This window comes from Cynoglossus semilaevis, chromosome 6 (genome assembly GCF_000523025.1).
Source record: "Cynoglossus semilaevis isolate Cse_v1.0 chromosome 6, Cse_v1.0, whole genome shotgun sequence".
Classification (NCBI taxonomy): Eukaryota; Metazoa; Chordata; class Actinopteri; order Pleuronectiformes; family Cynoglossidae; genus Cynoglossus; species Cynoglossus semilaevis.
In genome coordinates this window covers 8,267,243-8,288,823 of record NC_024312.1, presented here as the reverse complement: position 1 = coordinate 8,288,823, position 21,581 = coordinate 8,267,243, and the positions used below count along the sequence as shown (strand labels likewise).

At 36.8% G+C, this 21,581-nt stretch overlaps 2 protein-coding genes across 5 annotated transcripts; one reads left to right on the top strand and one right to left on the bottom strand.

The window, feature by feature from the left end:
- The first annotated feature begins 4,127 nt into the window (after positions 1-4,127).
- LOC103380007 (AMP deaminase 3-like) lies at positions 4,128-14,973 on the top strand. 2 transcript variants are annotated; one of them, XM_008311768.3, is made up of 16 exons: positions 4,128-4,300; positions 5,765-5,838; positions 8,612-8,834; positions 8,929-9,106; positions 9,365-9,530; positions 10,134-10,353; positions 10,620-10,749; positions 10,904-11,098; positions 11,396-11,527; positions 11,869-12,032; positions 12,334-12,460; positions 12,838-13,001; positions 13,211-13,331; positions 13,444-13,617; positions 13,716-13,826; positions 14,123-14,973. In XM_008311768.3, the coding sequence occupies exons 2-16, from the start codon at positions 5,781-5,783 to the stop codon at positions 14,297-14,299; spliced, it is 2,340 nt and encodes a 779-aa protein (XP_008309990.1). In that variant the 5' UTR covers positions 4,128-4,300; positions 5,765-5,780; the 3' UTR covers positions 14,300-14,973. The 2 variants fall into 2 exon arrangements, with proteins under 2 accessions (XP_008309990.1, XP_008309991.1); XM_008311769.3 differs by lacking the exons at positions 4,128-4,300; positions 5,765-5,838 and adding an exon at positions 6,226-6,506.
- Positions 10,976-21,211, bottom strand: rnf141 (ring finger protein 141). Of its 3 annotated transcripts, XR_003049814.1 has the most exons (9): positions 20,860-21,053; positions 19,407-19,595; positions 18,965-19,073; positions 18,570-18,751; positions 18,228-18,335; positions 18,092-18,155; positions 15,150-15,218; positions 11,195-11,322; positions 10,976-11,096 (listed from the first exon to the last, which is right to left on the bottom strand). XR_003049814.1 is itself a non-coding variant. In XM_008311772.3 (6 exons), exons 2-6 carry the CDS (start codon positions 19,538-19,540, stop codon positions 18,005-18,007), a joined length of 684 nt encoding a protein of 227 aa, XP_008309994.1. In that variant the 5' UTR covers positions 19,541-19,595; positions 21,103-21,211; the 3' UTR covers positions 17,510-18,004. The 3 variants fall into 3 exon arrangements, 2 of the variants coding, with proteins under 2 accessions (XP_008309994.1, XP_008309993.1); XM_008311772.3 differs by lacking the exons at positions 10,976-11,096; positions 11,195-11,322; positions 15,150-15,218; positions 20,860-21,053 and adding an exon at positions 21,103-21,211 and having other exon boundaries at positions 17,510-18,155; XM_008311771.3 differs by lacking the exons at positions 10,976-11,096; positions 11,195-11,322; positions 15,150-15,218 and having other exon boundaries at positions 17,510-18,155; positions 20,860-21,038.
- Between the last annotated feature and the right edge of the window lie 370 nt (positions 21,212-21,581).

Below are 21,581 nucleotides of genomic sequence, written 5' to 3'. Positions count from 1 at the left end.
AAAGGAATAATTAAATCTTGTAGTGGTACCCTAAGAATTTTATTATTGTTTCATATCTTGTTGACTTCAACCACTGTGTTGAATTAAACTAATGTTTGAATAAAACATTATTTTGGATTTTTTTTTATGATTTCAATTCTGCCCCAAATATTTAGATCTAAATCGTTGACATAGAATGAAATAATGGCCTTTTCTCTGTGTTGCAGGTTTAGAGATTGGCTTCAGGGCCACGTGAAGACTGACCCTGGCAACAGTGTAATTACAGCCGGAGAACAGTCGTCTGACAACAAGGAGGGACGAGGACAGGACGAGAGTGGACAAAGACAAGACGAGAGTGGACGAGGACAGGACGAGAGTGGACAAGGGGTCTTTCCTCCTTTCAGGTAAATGAAAACTGACACTTCTAACTTGCTTACAACAGATATTCAGCATGTGAAGTATTTGTACCTTACAGATTAACCTGATCCAAAGAATACTACGCTACTTTAGTACATTTGCTTCAGAATATTTCTTAAGAAAACAAAAATGTTTTCAAATAAAGAAACATTCTCACTTTTTTTTCCACAGGCCTGTTTTCCACAGACTCCGGAGATCAACCTCTTCCAAATCCTCTGGATGTGCCCTCGTCACATGTATATACCATGACCTCTTGCATATTCTCCACAGTTTGAACAGTCTCAAACTACCGGTCCCTCGGGAGAAGATGGGCTCCAAGGGCTACGGTCGACGTCGCCGCTCACTCCAGGACCTCTCTCAGCTCGCTGTGCAGATAGAAACACAAAGTGGGGCCTGTCAACAAGTCCTCAGAAACACAAGTATATGCTCAATGATGTATGACAGATTTTAAAAAAAATCCTCCTGGGAGATAAAGACTAATCTCCATCAGAGGATGCATTTAGAGCCAAACAGAAAAGGTTGGATTCTGTGATGCACCTTTAACAGATGCTGGAGGAGTGTGTACGTGCATGTTTACCTGAAGTTTTAGGTTTCAGAATCAGACTTTTCTTACACATAAGGGACTTAACAAGAATGATTACCACAGATTGGACTTCCACAGTGAGATTGGAGGCTGGGATTTAAGATGGATCCTGAAGATGCTCTCAAAAAAAAAACAAAAAAAAAAAAAAGAAATGTGGACAAACGCTGGCTTCGAAAGGGAGTTTCTCCATGAAACTGGGATAATCAGATTATTCGCACAATGAAATGTGTTCAGGCGCAATTTTTTATTGTACACACCAACTCCATAAACCTGACTGTATGTAAATATATATGCAGCTAAAAAACATTACATCACATATATATATATATATATATTAGAAATAAAGCATAGTAAACCTGTTTGATATTTTAACTTCAGTAAATTAACTTATACATTTTACTCTGTAACTCATACCACTGTCATGTATGTGAATAATAATTGCTCATAACAACTGTGTAAACATTCATGTAATATTGTATAATAATGCTTTTATATTTAATCATCATTGTCTTTGAAAGACATGTGTTCAGAGGGTCCAAAGTCAGACACGGTAACAGTAACTCAACACAAGGTCAGCGGAGTTTTGGCCAGACTTCAGTAACCATGGACTGATGGGAGTTTATTTCTGCTATCATTTGGGGGGAAAGTGGTCTGCTAAAACAAGTGTTTTGCTGCCACCTGTAGTCGGCTGGATGTATTAAGAATGTAGGGGCTTTTTAAAAAAAAAAATCAGATTTTGCTTCAACCAGCACTTATTGTGGTAGCGTTAGTAATGTTTTATAATGTTAATGTTAATGTTGCTTTGTTTTTGTTATGACATTTATCTGGTCATGCTAATTCAATAAAAATCACTCAAAATGGCAGAAAGTTTCTAGTTCATTTTCAGCTGACTGTTCTTTTCCTGATGATATAAATTAGTGACAAATTTAAATTTGATATGAGTAGAGCAGGCACACACACACTCACACACACACAAGGACAGGTGGACGTAGAACAGCCAGATGTAGGAGGATGGAGGATTAAATTACCACTGACACTGAGGTACTTCCCAGTCTTGTTAACAAGTAACAAATAATTCTCTAACACAGAGTAAACTGCCAAAAAATTAACCTAATGTCAGAAAACATCTTTGTCAGTGAAGGTTAATAAAGTGAAGGTCATCGAAGATCCAGAATGTGTGATTAACATAATCATAATTTGTTTTTATTTAATTTTATATACTTTATTTTGTTTGGTATTTCATGCTTTATGAATGATCTCATTGATTAACATAGTTTTCCTGCATAAAGAGTCCAAAACAAGTGAAGCAACGGGAGAGTGGGTGGGTGGGTGGAGAATGGTCAGCGGGGGGGCATTCCATTCTAAAAATACCACAGTTTATCATCTGCCCTGCATCAAGAAAATATGGAAACACATTCAATTACTTTGGGTCACTGTTTCCAAATTGTGTAATCATTGCGTTTGAACAAAATGAGTTTGTTTTGGCAAATCATGAAGCAAAGTTTGATGAATGAAGTCGGAATGCGAAACACTCAAAAAGGACAAAAGGTATTAATAACTATAGAATTTGAATGGATTGTTTTGATCACTGCAACCTAATGTGTCTGTTTTATTCCAGAATATGTCAAAACCTAGCAGACGTTAAAAAATATATAAATATGCATGTATATGTATGTATGTATGTACATATATATAATTTTTTGGTAATTATTTTATGGAAAATACCATTATTTAAACACACGTGAATTTTCACAATTTTGAGACAAAATACAACTTTTAACCTTCACCTTTTTTCAATTAGATCCAGAACAGGTCTGAACATCATCAGCTCTCTGCAACTACTTGGGTCAAATTAATCAGACACAAGTGATGCAATTCATCACATAGAGATACACAGAAAGAGAAATATTGGAATTATTTATCAAGCTGTCTGTACATTTTTATTACACCTTTATCCTCCTGCACAAGCTCAAGTAAAAAAATGTATGAATGGAAATTATAATTAAAAACCAATGTTTTTCTAGTTTTGTTGATATTGATGTCAATTCTTTTCTGGTGTTTTTACAACATTTTTACATTAGGGAGACAACACTCCCCGTTTCAATGGAGAAACATTAGAAATAAAAACACAAATAGTTCTATTGTCATAGTAAAACCAATAACTACTCTTTCACTTTTTTTAAGTTCGTGCAGTCAAAAACTTTTCTTTCACTGACCAGATGGTGGTGCTTTAGTCAGCTCGTCATTATAATACATTCCACAGTCTGCAAACTACAGTCCACACAGTCAGAGGGAGTCCACACTCGCCTTTGATCAATTTTTGGCTCTTCCTATTTGAGATTGCTGTTCAGTTGGTAATTTCACTGATGAAAATGACTTACAATGCAACACCAACTTTTTTTTTTTTAAATCCTTTGAGCTGAGAATGTCTTTTTTCCCCACAGGAAGCCTGTACAACATCAGCAACAACTGGGCAAGTAGGGACCAGAAAATGCAATGACATGTATACACCCAAAAAAAAAAAAAAAAAAACCAACTACAGCACTTAAGTATCTGGAAAATAAGTCAGCACCTAAAATCACCCATCACATGTTTGCAGCAACCTTATCAGAAACTCTTATCAGAAGGAGGGAGGGAGGGCAGCCAAATGTTTTATAAGTTTGTGCAGAAGGAAGGTTTTGAATAAAAAAAGAAAAAGAAAACAGCAGTAAACAATAGATCCGCTGTCAAAAGCGCAACATCCTGCCTCACTGTTCAGGAAATATATTTGGAAGGGTGGACAAAGATGTTAAGCACACCACTACAATACCTAACAGTATTCTCATGATCTGTTCTTATTTACTACATCACAATGACTCCACAGTTTTACTAACCCTAGCTAACAAGAAGTAACGAGTGTATTTTCATAGTACAGAGTATCAAAGTTGTATTGAAGTACTGTTGCTGATGCTCTCCCAGGATGTTACAGGTACCATGACATATACATTAACCAGCAGTCAGGATGAGTAAGACTCTTACGTTAAGATTAAACTAAAATCTACATTTCTGTAAGTGACTAATATTTCTTAAACCCTTCTCGTGCTGCTGGCACCAGTGTACATAAACACAAACTTCCTCATGCATTTTCTCAACTCAACTGCTGCACTCCACTTCCTGAAAGCCGTTCATGGCAAAACAACCCACGTACTTGTCTCCACAGGTTCTCACAGACAGTGAAAGAGAGCAGAGGGACGGTTCTGTCCGTATGAGCTGCTAAAGGACTTGTTTTCTCTCCTCTGTTGCCAAACCAAGTGGTCAACGTGGTGCATCAAACTGCAAACTGTAAGTACACTGCTGTCACAATTTTCGCTCTAAAATTTCATCTGCTATTTTTACTTCCTGCTTTATTTTTATCCTTTACAAAACCGCAAGCAAATGACCTTGTCATGTTCTTTGTAAAACTGAAACACTTTCTTTGTACAACTATCCACACACACATTTTTGTCAGTTTATCAACCATAAATAAACTGTATACGGCTGCACTCCCTATAAAAACATTTTCTACTTGAATATCAAAACAAAAAGTATGTACAACAATGTTTTTGATACATCATATTGTGTACTTTTAATTTAAACTATAATAAACTAATGAAAAGCAGCCTTTAGCTCTACAGGAAGGACGTACAGTCAGACTAAAATTATCATACTGTCGGCCCAGAACCTATTCAGGTGTGAACAACAATGCACTTGTTAACATGACTTATAAAAACCAGAAAGCACAAGAGTTTACTCTTTTGTATAAAGTAGTTTTACATAAACAAATACTCAGAGTAACACTAGCAGCCATTCATACATCTCATGACCATGTAGGGACTAAACTTCAGTTGTTATCTCAGAGTTCCTGGTTGAAGGTTGAGAATAAAAGAAAGAAATCTGATTGTGTGTCTCACATAGCAACATATTAGGACATTTTTCAAATGTTTCAAATAGAAAACAAATGCACATATACAAATATATATACATATATTTATACACACAAACATTTACATATATATGCATATATATTTATACACAAACATATACATACATATATATCTACATATGAATACATATATATACATACATATATATGCACATATATGTATTGTCCAAATTAAGTTCTATATATACATACATATATATGCACATACTGTATATGTATTGTCCAAATTAAGTTTAGTGTAAGGTTCCTCCATTATGAGAAATGCTCATGAAACACAAGAACATCTGTCTAGAAAAGACCTGAGCTGCAGATCTTTCACATCCCTCTGACCTGCCAACAGGGATGTTATTAAAACCTCCAGTGTAGTGAGCTATTGCTGCTGTGTTCACATTTTGATAGAATTGCTGCAATGCCTCACGTACAGAACAAACTGGTCGACCTTGGCTGCTCCTGCATTATATTTTATCTTCATCTACAAAACCTGCACCTGTCATGCAGTACTTGACCCAAATACAGATGTGTGAGTTTCTGCACCCAGAGTACTATAGATACTGTCTTCCTGTGGAAAATACATGTTATATTTATGGATTTTTTTTAATCTGAGTTGTCTTTAATTAAGTGAGAGTAGTTTTAACACTAGGGATAAATAATGTCAGATACTCACATTTATGCTTAATTTTAAAATCATTTTTCCACTTTGGGAATCCATACAGTGTAAAATATTAAAGAATAATATAGTTGGGAAGACTCCGGCTCACCCAGACATCAACACCTTGATGACCTGTCCATTTAATACTGTTATTATTATTTGTGTTTTTTTGCAGGTCAAAACTAGTCAAAATGAGTAGAAGAGACACTCCGCTCAGTAAGCAGCAGTCCACACCATGCTTTGGGAATGGTAAGTACATTTGGATGAATACAAGCCAGAGGGTGGAGGTCTCAGCAAATCTAACAAACTCTCAAGTTAATGTTTTAAATTAGTGTTTATTAGTATTGTTTATTTTCTCAGCAGTTAAATCCCAGAGTATATTGTACCAATCTGTCAAGTCAGTCAGATAGTTGCTGTCCTAGGCTTGTTTTTTAAGCCCTACTGTCCCACCTCACACCTAACGGACGCTTACATGTGAGGTGCCAGTTGTGACATACCAACTTGGATTAGCAGCGCCTGTTGCCATGGCGCTCCCTACTGCCCAAAATAGAGGTCGAGATAGACACTCAAGACAGCAACAACAAGCAGCTGCATTGTACATCCCAGGCTCCGGTCTACATAAAGAGCAGAGCCGGACCCAGCAGAGTCAGTCAGAGTGATAACATAGCAGAGCAGCATCACAGACAGAGAGGGAAGCACAGCACAGGACAGACTTGACAGCTTCAAGAGGTTTCAGCGACACTGTCAAGTGTTCCGTAACGCCCAACCGCGAGGGGGCATATATATGATAGTGGTGGATCTGGAACACAGAGCTAGGATATCTAAAAGAGCGAGTGAGAAGCAGATAAATCAAAGGTGAAATACTTGATTCAACAGGCACAGACTGACGAGAAACATGGCTCAAATTGCTACAGAAGGTAAGAGACAGACGGAGCGTCCACTGGTGGTGGATAAATAAATGATCAAACTTTATAGTGACACTGAAATGCATTGGTTTTTTTTTTAAATAACTAGTCACTTAATCTGCTGTTTAGTAACAACAGGTGGAAGTAAGTCTACAAGCTTTTAAGCAGTTCCCAAAAACAAAACAGGCAGAGAAGAAAAACACTGAGACAAAAGAACACTCTTCCTGGAAGGCCCTGTCATATCATACCATTCTAATAATAAAGAACAGCCGTTTGACATGATAATAAATAGGTGAAACTGATTCCAGTACTCTCAGACTGTTTTGCACAGTTCAGGTTTCCACTGCAGAGTGAATTATGTCAAGGTCATCTTCGTGGCAGCTCAGCTGTTTTGTAGTGAGGAAGTACACGGGGTTGACAGGCCGTCAAGAATGACCGGTACCAACGTGCTAGTCGGGCAACACGTGGCAGACTGTTTGCCAACAGAGCAAATGTTAAATGTGTCATCTGTCTAAAGTTACATGTAAGCCACCGAGGGCAATTAGCCAAAGACACAAGACTGCGATACTTGATATGAAAGTACTGAATGTATTGTGCTTGTAGACTTAAATATCAACCCAGAGATTAAATCCATTACTGAACAGCTGTCTTGCTATGGTTCCAATTTATTGTTATATAACGTGACAACATATTCACAACAGCTAAACATCTTGTGAATAGTGGCGGACAGAAACCTTTTTTTTTTCTTACTCTCAGTTTTAACACCAACAAGATTAAGCAATCAGCCAGTTCTGCTGACCTTGAACTAATCCAATACACAACATGTACTGTAATTCACAGGGTCTGAAAATAGGACTGGAGCTTATCACGGAGTGAATCAGGTCAATAGAAATAAACATGGCTGTATTTTCTGCCAAAGGTCCTGAGAACATCAAAGTCAGTTTTTTTTATATCCTCAGTGCTGTGAGAGCTGGGCAGGATGCTGCTACTGCGAGGTTCAACCATTTCAATGCTTATTGTAATTTTGTACTTGAAAAAACCCACAAGCAATCTGTGCAAACCATGACTTACGGCTAAAAAACAAAACCAATAACCACAGCTCATTGCTACAACTGAATTGCATGTCTGTAATGAAAATGTATTCAAACAACATACTTTCTACTAAAGCGTTGAACTGCTGTTATTGTACTAAGGCTGTACACAGTCATGCATCAACAGAGGATTTGCTGTCTGAATGCTAGATCTGCATTTTTAGTTTTCTCTGAGATTCTTATCATTCTAAGAACCGAGGTCTCAGAGGTGCTGACCCTCATGCCCCCCCTCCCCCACCCCACAGGGGACAGAGAGATAACGTTGCCAGCTCAGAACAGCCTTGAGAGTTATTAACAGTGTTTACTGTAACTCGTCTCACTCACTGGAAGAATATGCAGTCGGCGCTGAAACACAAGTCTGCCACCCAAGACATGTTTACAAGTATGAGTTAGGATGAGATGAAAACCCTGCGACCTCACAGCTAAGACCCCCGTCGTGGCTAACTTGAACTTTTATTTGTAGGCCTCAAGTTTGTCTTCTCGTATTTTCTTTTTACAGCTGCCACCCGGGGGTGTTAGCTCTTCTTTAAATGCTGCCATATTTCATCACATTTGAGAAGTGATATACAACGTGTTAGCAAATATCTTTGATTTCAAAAGGATGTTATCATCATCATCTAGGCCGTATCTCAAGTAAGTTAATTTTGTCCTTATAAAAACCCTCTTTCTAAGCACAACATTTTCAGCCACTGGGTGGGAGAAGAGAGTAACCCACTGAAAATACAGTGGTATCGGTTGATATCGGATTCAGAAATGAAGAGTTTGGACAATATCGGCATATGGGATATCGGCAAAAAGTAAATATCGGCATACTCAGTACTACAACAGTACTGGATTCAAAGTGGCAGATCTCCGATCACATTTCTGTCATCCCTAAGCCACTGGCCTCACTGCCTCCCTCTGTCTTTGCAAACCAGTTCACTTCACCTGGCTATAAACGCAAATGTCTTTAAATCCAGCAGCAAAGCGAGGCCACAGCGTGTGATAATAAATATTTTATTTCTTCTACTTCTCTGTGTCTTTCAGAAATGCCCCGGCATTTCCCAAGAATTTCAATGAGCGAGGTGGATGAGAGAGTTCGCCTCATCGCAGAGAAGGTATACGCCTCAGCTCTTAAGGAAGAAGACAGCAAAGAAGTGTTGGCACTGTTCACCGTGCCAGAGGACTGTCCCATCGGTCTACATGAGACCAGAGAGAGGGCACTGAAGAAGGAGCTGGCAGAGGATCAGTCACAAGAATCTGTGAAAAGGTTCACCATAGCATTTTATTTCAAACCTGTTCTTTCCTCCACTAAACAATATAGAAGGTTTGGTTAAAATCTGTCTTCTAATTTGTTACACCAGGAAGAAGAACTTTATGTTCAAGCGTTCGCAGTCAGTATGCTTACAAATACCTTTTGGAGGAGACTGGACTCCATCTGTGGTTTCACCAATGCCTTCTCTGGCCCCAGTTGAGCCGGGCTTTCCCAAGAGTTTCCCAGACTTCCAAAGAGTTACTATCAGTGGAGATTACTGTGCTGGGGTAAACACACTCACACACACTGACACTCTCATACTACTGCGCATTACAACAAAGCAATCAGAGATGTGCAACCCTGCCTTCTAGTGGGGAGGTAAGGTTTTACGCACTTAGGCAGGTCAAGTACAAACAGATGAAAACATCTCAACGTTGCACTGTACATGAAGGAATAGTCACGTACACAGACAGGAGGTCAACATACAACTGCTAACTGTATTTCACGTATATTTGTGTTGAGAAGACATTTCTAAATATTTCCAGATCACAGTTGAGGATTATGAGCAGGCAGCTAAAACTCTCCTTCGAGCGCTGTGTATCAGAGAGAAGTACACCAAGCTCGCCTACCACCGTTTCCCCAGGACCACGGCCCGATTCCTACGCACCGCTGAAAATGAAAAGTGGCAAGTGGAGGACGAGACGTTACCAGGTTAGTACTTATCCCTGAAGCAAAGTAGGGGTAAGAAAGATATTTTATCTTTCCTGCACAGATAATACATTTGTACTTTCTTAGCTAAACTGTCGAACCACAACTAAACACCCTGGAGAAAAAAAACACTGATAAAGATTCTATAAATGTCTAAAACAGCAAACAGTGTTGGGTTTCACAAATGAAATATCATAAATGTGACGTAATTCGGGCGTTCAACCTCTGCTTCTGTTATGGACTGACAGAAATAAAGATGAATACCTGTGGACAGTTCAATGCTTATTTTAGACGCCGCCGCTCGTGTGTTAGATGTTGTGAAAGATGTGCTTGACAAGGTCATTCAGACTATTCTTGCCTACAGTACATTCCATAAGGTCTATGCTCTGTACAGTCTAGGAAACACCACAAGATGTAGAGATATAAACTGTTTGTTTTAAAGCTTTTTTTGCTTTACAATAATCCCCAAAAAACAAATGTGCACATTGTGCATCATGATGCTAACATCAAATAAAATGTGCTATTATTAAATTTTATTGATTGTTGGACCTGGTTCAAAAGAATTTCAGTGATAATTGATTTTCATTTTCATAATTTCACCTACAGACATTTGGCCTTTTCCTCATGAAGGAGAGGATCCATATTCCATGGAAGGTATTCCTGAAGACTTAAACTATGAGCTCCAGATGAAAGACGGCATCGTTCATGTTTATGACAACACAGAAGCTCTGAAACAAGAGCAGCCCCACAGCCTGCCCTACCCCGACCTGGAGACGTTCGCTATAGACCTGAGCTACATCCTTGCTATGATTGCTGATGGTCCAACGTAAGTTTAATGGAAGATTTCCTTTATTTTACTGTAAAACAAAGTATTGAAGTTATTAATGTTAATGGTTTAATGACTATTTCTTAAGGGATGTTTGCATTTTCAATGGCTGTCCAAAGAAATCAAGGGTTTCATACTTGATTTAATTGTTGCATAATTTTCTTTTTTTAAAGGCAAATTTTCACTGAAGAAATTCTGTTTTTTAAAGTACATTCTAAGACTATGACAAAATAATGTCTGGTGGAAAATCTTTTGTGTTCAAACAGAAAAACGTACTGTCACAAAAGGCTGAACTTTCTGGCCTCCAAGTTCTACCTTCACGAGATGTTAAATGAAATGGCTGAGCTGAAAGAGCTGAAAGTTGTTGCACACAGGGACTTTTACAATGTCAGGAAGGTAGGACCACATGGCCACGCAGCTTTATTTTTAGCTACTCTACAATGACGCTGGCGCTTGAGTGTTTTTTTTAAATGAAGCAGATTAGTTTAAAATCAGTGAGTGTAAGCAAACCTATATCTATGGGTGTATTTTTTCATTATGTCAAGCACAGGTGGACACACACATCCATGCTGCAGCGTGTATGAACCAGAAACATCTGCTGAAGTTCATTAAAACCACTTACCAGACAGAGGAAGATCAGGTGGTTCTGGAAAAAGGCTCTCAGAAGATCACACTGAAGGAAGTCTTCAAAAAGTTGAACATGGACCCTTATGATCTCACTGTGGACTCTCTGGATGTACACGCTGTAAGGACCAAGCAATCAGTTTTAAGAATATGACCAGCATGTGCCTGATAATAATTCAAATGTTATAAAAAAAATACAACAACACATTTCACTGACCTTTGACACAAGGATGTGATTATGTGTTTGTTTACTTCTATGGAGTTTCACAACTGTTGTCCACACTCTTCGTAGGCTCCACGTCATGTCATGTAACATCAGAGTAATCAACATACGTAGTCACTTCGCTGGAGAGAAAGAAAGAGAGCGAGAACGCAATCATAAGTTCAACTTAGTTTGACTGTCATATTATTCTTCTAGGGAAGACAAACATTTCATCGCTTTGACAAGTTCAACTCCAAGTACAACCCAGTGGGAGCCAGTGAACTGCGAGAGATTTACCTGAAGACAGACAACTACATCAAAGGGGAATACTTTGCCCGGATCATCAAGGTGCAGTAGAAGCTACTATTGCATAATGTTCTTTTACTGATGCACTTCAAGTGTTTAATCTGATTACTTTTAATTAAAAATACTACATGCATTTACACTTAGCCTTTTGTGCCAAAATTAAGTAGTAAAGTTGTTGATACCTTGGACCAACTAAGAAGATGATTGGAAGTCGTTATGTTTTTTTCTCTCTCTTGTTTCTGCTACTCTAGAACAAAGGTTTTTTTTGTTTGCAAAAGTACTGAATGCTTCGCTGCTCTCTGGCAAGTGTTGAATTATTGCCATTCACTTCTGCTTTATCATGAAACATCACACACTTCCTGTGGTTTTGGTCTTTGTTTCAGGAAGTGGCTAAGGAGCTGGAGGAGAGTAAATATCAGCACGCTGAGCCTCGTTTGTCCATCTACGGCCGCTCTCAGAGCGAGTGGGAGGGTCTGGCAACCTGGTTTATTCAGCACAAAGTGCACTCACCCAACATGAGATGGATGATCCAAGTTCCAAGAATCTAGTAAGTGGTCAAAGACACTACTAAGGCCTACAGTGAAACAGTTTCTCTCTAAAATGTATACATTTTAAATGGTATGAAATTATATTTTACAGGAAAATTTGCTATAAAAATCCTGATAAGTAAAATCTGTTTTCCTTTTTTAACACCATGTAAAAGTCTTAATTATTTCAATAGAAATTAATAATAAAATATTTGTTCATAGTCTGTATTTTACTTTTAATTCAGTAAATAAGCAACCGATGCTTAAACATTAGTTTCATTAACATAAGGGTGAATTAATCTATCAATGTTTTTCTTACAGTGACATTTTCAGGTCACAGAAATTAGTCCCAAACTTTGCCAAGATGCTGGAAAACATCTTTCTACCTCTTTTTGAAGCAACGGTGAACCCACAGAAGCACAAGCACATCCACGTATTTTTAAAATACGTAAGTTCTATTTTGGTGGCTGAACATGGACAATGCATGTGTATAAGGAAATGTGTATAAAGTCATACATCAGCTTATTGTCACCTGTGACAAATCTCACACATCTCCAGCAAAAGCCAACATTATATTTTGCCCTAATGAAAAAGATTTGACTTTAGCTATTTTTTAAAGGCATTAAAACGACCCAAACCTTTAAATCAACCCCTGCAGACAAGGAAAAAGCAACTTTTACACTAATGTCAAGAAATAAAAGTTTCTCCTCTCTTACAAAGAGTAGAGAAGATAAACCACTGCACACAGTTGAATTATATATCACCCTGCTGAGTGTGTCAGATACAGGATCCACTTCCTGAACAGGTTCTTACTGTTTCCTGTAGGTGACAGGATTTGACAGTGTGGATGATGAGTCCAAGCACAGTGACCACTTGTTCACTTACAAAAGTCCGAAACCTGAAGCATGGACTGAAGATGACAACCCTCCCTACACCTACTACCTGTTCTACATGTATGCCAACATCATGGTGCTAAACAACCTTCGCAAGTGAGTACCGTAGGACCGACACAACACCACAGTCTGGGACTGGGAATCAAACAGACAGTCGTTGGATTATAGCCAAAATAATAAAGATACCAATTAAATGCAACAAATGATTTGCATTTGCAAATTTTGGTCAAAGTTACAGCAAAGGTTCAGTGTTAAACTAAATGTAACTCAACCATAAAAAGTAAAATGTTGTGTTTTCTCTTCAGGGAAGGAGGACTCAACACTTTCCAGTTTCGTCCCCACTGTGGTGAGGCTGGATCCATCACACATCTCGTCTCTGCTTTTCTGACAGCTGACAACATCTCTCATGGACTCAACCTCAAAAAGGTGCAGTTTTCACTAAATGACCCAGTAACCCTGACAAAACAAATGTCCTGTGTACAAAAAAAGGGTAAACACATACGCGTGTAATTTATTGCTATCTCCTCCTTGCCCCCAGAGTCCAGTCTTGCAGTACCTGTACTACCTGGCCCAGATCCCAATCGCCATGTCTCCACTGAGCAACAACAGCCTGTTTCTGCAGTATTCAAAAAACCCTTTGCACGAATTCCTACAAAAAGGCCTGTGTGTTTCTCTGTCCACTGATGACCCTATGCAGTTCCATTACACCAAGGTAAACACTTTTTATCACAGCTACAAAATGTGTACAAACAAAAACAAACCAGAATAGAATCAAATACTTACTAAAATTGTCTCTTGTATTCCATTTAGGAGCCTTTAATGGAGGAATATGCAATTGCTGCCCAGTTGTGGAAGCTCAGTACCTGTGATCTGTGTGAAATAGCGAGGAACAGTGTGCTGCAGAGTGGCCTCTCACACCAGGTGTAACTCAAGGCTTAATTAGATCAACCACAGAAACTGTTTGTGTACTTCAGAGGGATAAACTGTGGCAAAATATTGCAGTGCTGGCAATTAAAGGCTTTAAAAATGCTATATACCACATTAGTTTATATTGAGTGAAACAACCATGATACTGATACTGAAAAAAAAAAACTATTTAAAAAGTGAATCTGCATGTACATGTGTGACAATGGCTCTTGCTATGTAGTGTGCCTAAAATATTATTACAAGAGCCAAAAACATGAAACGGTTTCTAACGAGATCGCTTTTCCCCACAGGAAAAGAAACACTTCATCGGCCCCAACTACCTTGAGGACGGACCAGAGGGCAACGACATACGGCGGACAAATGTGGCACAAATACGCATGGCCTATCGCTACGAAACTCTGTGCAACGAGCTGAGTTTTCTAGTGGACGCCGTAAAGACTGATGAGGTCATTAACCCATCGCAGTAATCAACTGCAGTAGTGAAAACTGTAACCTGCACACTGTGGGTAAGAGCAAGCAAACACAAATCTGTTTTTTAACATAACTTTAAAAAAGCCATTCTAGAGACTTAAAGTTATGTTTTATTCAATTGACATTTGAAGCAGCTGTTAGCATAATCTTATTTAGCTTTGTAGGTTTCTCTGCAGCTTAGCAATAGAAGAGCAATGCAGCGGTCAGTAGAAGCAAAAGAAGGGCTGTCTTGATGTTGTAGTCAACAGAGCTCTGATTGGTCTGCAGACATATTCATACTGCCGTAATATGGCAATAAAAAAATGGCAATTTGTTACTGTTACTGCAAACCACCCTTACCTTTATTATTACAACTTCACTTCTGCTGTGAAATACATTTCAACCACAAAGCAGATTTGAATTAAGCAAATTGTGTTTTGTTATGGACAAATGTAGAAGCAGGGCATAAACGTCAATTTTTTGTGAAAGCATGTTTTGTAAAGTTTTATAAATTTATAAATCTTTTCATTTTCATAGTTCATCTTTTAAACGTAAATGATAACTGCACAATGAATGATCCTCAGACAGGTTCACATCTAACAAGTCTGAAGTACATTGTGATTTGATTGACTTTTTTATGTTTTTAATGTTTCTCAGGTTTTATATGTAAAATAAAAACTACATAACAGTTGATAAGGTTACGGTGTTTTTTTTTCTTTTTTAGTTGCTCATAACTCGTTGAGGTTACATTAGATCAAAGGCAGAGATAAAAAAAAACTTCAGGGTAAAAGTAAATTTTCTAAGGAAATAAAAAGTTTAAATGGGCCAAAGTTAAACGCCTAAATATGTGGCCCTGAATGGACTGACCAGCTATCCAAGGTGTTCCCCTCCCTCGCACGTTGACGGCTGGTATTGGCTCAAACACTCCCCATGAACCTGCAAAGGAATAAGCGATAGAGAATGGAAGGATTAGTTAAACATTAATGGTAAACATTAATGATACTTTGACATTCATCACAGGCACAAAACAGTAGCGTCAATAAGTCAACATAAGATCATTACAAGAAAAAAACAAAACAACAAAGTTAAATGTAAATGACACTGCAAATAACATAAAACTACATTCTTGCTTCTATTTATGTTTGGACATTTTATAAATCAATTTAAATGAATGTTTTGCCTATTCATGAAAAGAAAACTTTTTTTAAGGACCGTTCAAAGCAACTTTGAAAAGTACATTTTAATTCAAGTTAATATTTATGTTAAACAAAAAAACTGCTTTTAAATTATACTAAATAAATTATTATTGAATTATTCTTACCAAAATTCTAAACATCCATTATCCAGTGTGCTAAATGCCCTGACAAAACATTTGTTTTTTAAAAAGGTAATACATCTGTTCATACTACTTGCTGCCAAAACTCAACACCAAGGAACATTTTAATTGTGTCAACAACCATTAATGATGCAACAATGACATCACTACAATGCTGGGCTATAAATTTGCCATATTGTGATTTAAGATCTATCCAAAACTTAAATTTCATCTGTATATACACGTCTGACAATATGAATATATACAGTATATATATATAGAGAGAGAGAGTATATACACACAATCATATGTGTGTGTGTGTATATATATATATATATATACACACACATATATAGTAATATGTAGAGTATATTCATAGCCCTGTCAATTCTATTTCCATTATTTTCTGTAACCAGAATAATATTCTAACAAAGATTTCAAATACATTTCATTGTTATTTACGACGTCATCGGATTTAAATGTTGTGAGTCGATGCCTCCATCTAGAGGTTTCAACATGAAAAAACACAGGCTTTTATAGAATTTGTAGTATCTGTGCAGTATACAGGATGATTTGATATTTCACACAATTTTATACTTTTAACAACCTAAAATGATGGAGCCTACACATTGTTGGCTATTTAAAAATGTTTTAATGGTCAACACATCCATGTGATGATCACATTTATGTTTGAAAAAGAAGCAACTGAGCAGGTAGACTTAAGAAATACTCACAAGACGGATGCAGTCAGTGTTAAAGTGCAACTTGTCAGCATCAACGAGCAAAATTATGAAAAAAAAGACACGCGATTGTTAAGAAAATAAGTTTTAAAGCAAACATATTCACACAATTACATACAGTAAGAACTACATTAAATAATTGAATACTTCTACACATTTTAACACTAAATAATGAACCAGCTTTGTCAAACAAAAAAGAAATCTCTAGCTAAATTTAATATTCACATTTGTCAGCAGTAATATGTAATATGTCAGCAGTGATTCTATATTTCACAAAAGAAAAACCCAGCATTCTAGTTTTAAAGTAAAAATACTTCTTGTTTACTTGGATATCATAAGAAAAAATATGTCTGAGATCTGTCTGTCTTTATAAACGAGGCAATGTGATTTATTGTTGTGGAAAAAAATATAAAGACAATAATAAAGTACTATTAGTCTGCAAATTAAAATAAATTAAGTATTGTGAAGATGATGTGTTGATTAAAAAATGTTATTTTTGCTAAAATTGAAATGTTTTCTGCATTAGCAAACTTGCCATAAAAACAAAGGTCAGGCCTGATGTATCGATACATCTTTATACCATGTTCTGAATGTACGAGTAAACTTGCTCAGTGTAGAGGCCCATATAATAGTTTACAATACTCTGAAGTATAATAGTTAAAATAAAAATTACGGTACCTAATTACCTAAAAACCCTAAGTTCCAAATTATCATATATAATATAAACTATGTCTGTCAATTGTCTTCCCTGAATTAATCTTTATTATTTCTATTATACTTTTGCACCTTTTTTCAGTTATATTTATATATAAATGTAATAGCAAACTTCTCCTCAGAGCACCTGTTGTAATATTTACATCACAAGGGTCTTTCTGACATACTGTTTAAAATATTAACTATAATTTCAGGAGTAATTAAGTATTGATTACCAAAAAATATTCAGTTTTCATTTTGGACAACGTAGTGTAATATTACATAGTTCTTATAAAGCATTACACCCACAATACAACATACAGTTTGTGTGTGTATGTATGACACACATATATAAATATATATTTGCATATATGTTTATATGTGTCTTTATATATTTATATAGATATTTATATATATATATATAGATATACACATCTACATATATGCATGCATATATCTACACAAATCAAACCTTTGAATTTTAAAATTTTATTTTAAATTAAAATACAAGTCTATATTTTTTGGGATAACCTTCCATATTTAGAATATATTGGACACACAATTCCCTTTCTGTAAAAGAGTGACTTGGATATCTGTATGGCGTGCAGTACAGTCAACAGCACACATTTCATATCTGAAAAAAATGCAATAAATATTACCGACTACTTTGTTACAACTGTGACACATACATCAAACCTTTGTGGTGTATAAGTATATTGATGGGTTAAGTTTTAATGTGAGACTTCACTGCAGGGACAGAAGCTCAGACGTGTCCTCATTAAAGCTCTGCTCTTATAACTTCTTCAGTACGATAAGCTTGAAAAGAAGTGTTCTGTAGAACTAAGGTTTTTGTTTTAAATGTGCCTCTTATCAGTTTTTTGAAATTCCTTGTCAGTGAAAGGTGACATTGTGTGTTGCAGTCTACATGGTACCGTTTCATTTCCCTTGAAGCCTGAATAGCTCAGTGTTCTGTGTTAAGGCCTGTGTGGGTGGCCAGCTTCATCGGCCAGGTTGAGAATATAACCTGCTATGTCATCCTCTGTGGGGAAGTCAGGCATTACCCAAGATTCATTGGCAGCAGTCACTTGCAGACGGCATATTGGGCAGTTTCTGCTTTGACCACTCCTGTGTGAGCAGAAAACAATGTGAAAAAAGGGTTTTCTGATCTGGAGCATACATGTTCACTATTGTTCTTACCATTTATCAATGCACTTCTGACAGAAGCTGTGTGCACACGGCAAGATAAGGTCAGCCTTTCCATCCATACAGATGCAGCACTCCTCTTCATCAGTCAACTGCTTCACTCTGTGTAGTGAAGCAGTTGGACACGCTTTTTTTTTTAATCAGAAATTCTAGTTTCTGATATTCTTATGTTTACCAATGTTTACTTTTATTATCTGTTTTATTATTTGATGTAAAGTGTCCTTGAGTGTCCTGAAAGGCGCTTTTTAAATAAAATGTATTATATATTATTATTATTCACCAAGCCTGTAATTTGTTTTTGATAACATGACTTAGGTAATGTTCATGAGAACTGACCTGCCCATCCACATGCTGGCCTGGCAGGAGTCCGTCGATGGAAGCTGTGCAGAAGGACCCTCAGTGGTGCCTTCTGCAGACAGCACCTCAGCAGCCTGACTGGTGATGTCACGGTAGAGCTGGGTGAACTGGTACAGATTCATGATGCGTGATGCTTCAACCATACCATTCTCTTTGTTGATCTGGGAAAGAGGAAAACAGTCTTATTTCAATGAACAAAGTCAATAATATTGACTTATTTTATTCAGCTGCTTAAGTCACAAGTCTCATAACATAAAAATTGAGTCATATTTTCATCACATAAAGGACATTTAACGGTGAATTTTGTCTTACGCAATGCATTTAATGATTTGCCCCCTCATTGTGATTAATGTGATGTAAAAAGAAATTCTCACCTTGGTACAGACAACCCTGACAGCTACCTTCCACAAGGCTGTTGCATCAGATCCTGGCTGCACCTCAAACAGCAGGTGCTTCTGCTGTCCAGCAGCTAGCTTGGCTGTACTGTATCAGATAAAAGAGGCTAAGGATTTAAATACAACCCAGAGGCAGGATTTAGAATAATACTGAGATAAATAAGCTAACTTCAGACAGCAGACTTGAAGCTGTGAAAAACGTAGTGAAAGTGACTCTTCAAGAACAGAGATTATTTCCAAGGTAAATGTTTTTTTCTTTTATTTTAGTTTACATGAAAAGTTCTCTCAACCTGCTAAAATGTTGACACTTTTTATTAAAATAAATGTGTGTCTGAGTAAACTAAGCATTTGTTATTATTATTGAACAGTAAACTGTAGGACTGCGCTGCTGTAAAATGAGTCAAATGACAATGAGGCTTACACATCGTTAAGTTCAGCCACTCTGGCCAGAAACTCTTCATAGGTGACGTAACCACTGTCACGGACCAGTCCCATGTGTTTCACCACCTTCTCAGGCAGACGATTCACCACCTGACCTGAGATCTGCTGGCCCATCCCAGCAGCAGCACTTACAGGACAGTAGCTGAACAACGATGCACCACATTCAACTCTGGTGAGCACAAATCAAAGTGAGTTGTTAGAACCTAGATTTAACCATTTCTTTATTCTTTGTTTAAATATGTGCATAATACAGGATTAAAAGACAACAAGTTACTTGGAATTACAGGTACTAACAGATGATGTTGGTAAATTCAGCTCATAATAAATTGTCAGCATTTGTGGACATACAGCTGAGTGATCTCTTACTTAAAACATTATACTAAACAAAGTCCAATTTTGAGCTGATGTAAAATAGTGAGTACATAAGGTTGGCTGAAGAGTCTTAAATGTGTCGGTGAATTTTACAGCTGTGACTTTAAAATTCTGACAGCACTTTTTTCCACTTTTGAGCCAAACTCCACTTTATTTAAAATAGTGGTATGGATTTTACACCAGGATGATAAGAATTTAAAGGATGGAAAAGATTTAATATCAGTCACGGAAGCAAAACCTCTTTCAACAAGACACCAATCTCCTACTTGCTATGCTTTCTCATTGTTTTTAAGCAAGAGACAAATACACCTTTAATTATTCACTTGTGTTTTTCCTGTAAACTAAACTCATATCATCAATACTAATTTAATCTAATCTGAAATTTTAGCAAATCCAATGCTAAAATTAAAGGTTACACCAGCAACGATTGGACCTAATGAATAATATCCCTCACTGTGCCATTCCTGTCCAAGGATCTTAAGTACTATTGATTACCCTTCAACGGGACTGTTGTCTACTTCAATCTCATGTACAAACATGTAACACACCCAATATGTCAAGATTACTTGAAGGGAGGCCACCTTAGCTAAATACAAAACTGCACACCCGAGAGTAATAAAACGGTAGGGAATATTGTCAAAGTTTAAAGTCACTAAAACATTCGTAAAGGCTTTCTATTGCATGTACGTTCACGAATATGGGTTTATATATTGCTCTACCTACATTTTCCTTATTAAACCACGAACGTCATACGAAAAAAGAGAATGAAATTGTGCGTATCAAAACTTCTGATACTACAGAAAAACATGTAATTTTGCTCATTTGAATTAAAGTTAAAATAATCCTTAAAATAATAATCCCAAAAGCTTTAAAGTGTGTATTTTATCTATGTTGTGACCATCAGGCTTCCAAAGGTCTGTGTCGACAAATTACAAACCGAAAGTCACCAAACAGTTTTCATATGAACTCAATTAGACCACTCTCTAGCGTCTTATAATCGATCATAAGAATGAAACACCAGGGTTAATTCATGACTAAATATAACAGCGACAAATACTAACCCCTTTTGTTGCAGTTTCATGAAACTCGAGCGAATGTTTGCAAATATATCTTCGTGATACAACAGCCTTCAAGTAAACATCGGCTCCAAACGACTTGACTCGCAGTAATGGTAGCATGCTGCTAACTAGCAAAAGCTAGCTCCATATCAAACAACAAACTCTCTATTCAACACATGCTAAGGCTTTGAAGCCATAGCATCAAAGTGCTAACATAAGAAATTAGAAGAGAAAGTAGTTTCTTACCAGACCGAAAACACTAGCTGCAGAAGTTGTCGGTTAGTTTGTGATGTTTGTGCAGACGCCATAGCAGCTCTGTCGCCGTTTGATGATGTCACGGACAAACACTTTCAACAATTTATGGACACTATATGCTGATTATCAACAAAAATGTTGTCTGTTTTAAAATGTGGCATTAATCAAATAAAACAACGGATGAAGATTATAATAGTATTTACCCAAACATTAACCAAGAACAATATGTGCTCTAATGCTACTTTTTAAAAAATGTAATGCTAATGTAACTCAAACTTTAAGAGTTTGCTTAACTTTATTTAAATCAATTGTTAAATCTGTATTTGTTTGAATGCTTCATTATAGGATTACTTAATGTATGTTTATTAAATCACTTTACACAATACAACTACAAGGATTTTTTTAAAGCCTTTAAGTCTTTTGTAGCAGTATACAACCCTGAAAAAAAAAGAAAAAAGATTAAAGATTAA

What these genes read in the sequence shown, in the direction of transcription:
- rnf141 (XM_008311771.3), bottom strand. Translation starts at nt 20,879, where the DNA reads ATGAAACTGCAACAAAAGGG. An exon ending in ATGAAACTGCAACAAAAGGG is followed by an intron (nt 19,596 to 20,859) that starts GTTAGTATTTGT and finishes TGTGCTCACCAG; the next exon opens with AGTTGAATGTGGTGCATCGT. An exon ending in TCAGGGTTGTCTGTACCAAG is followed by an intron (nt 18,752 to 18,964) that starts GTGAGAATTTCT and finishes CCTCTTTCCCAG; the next exon opens with ATCAACAAAGAGAATGGTAT.
- LOC103380007 (XM_008311768.3), top strand. Translation starts at nt 5,781, where the DNA reads ATGAGTAGAAGAGACACTCCGCTCAGTAAGCAGCAGTCCACACCATGC. An exon ending in GTGGAGATTACTGTGCTGGG is followed by an intron (nt 9,107 to 9,364) that starts GTAAACACACTC and finishes AAATATTTCCAG; the next exon opens with ATCACAGTTGAGGATTATGA. An exon ending in ACTCTCTGGATGTACACGCT is followed by an intron (nt 11,099 to 11,395) that starts GTAAGGACCAAG and finishes TTATTCTTCTAG; the next exon opens with GGAAGACAAACATTTCATCG.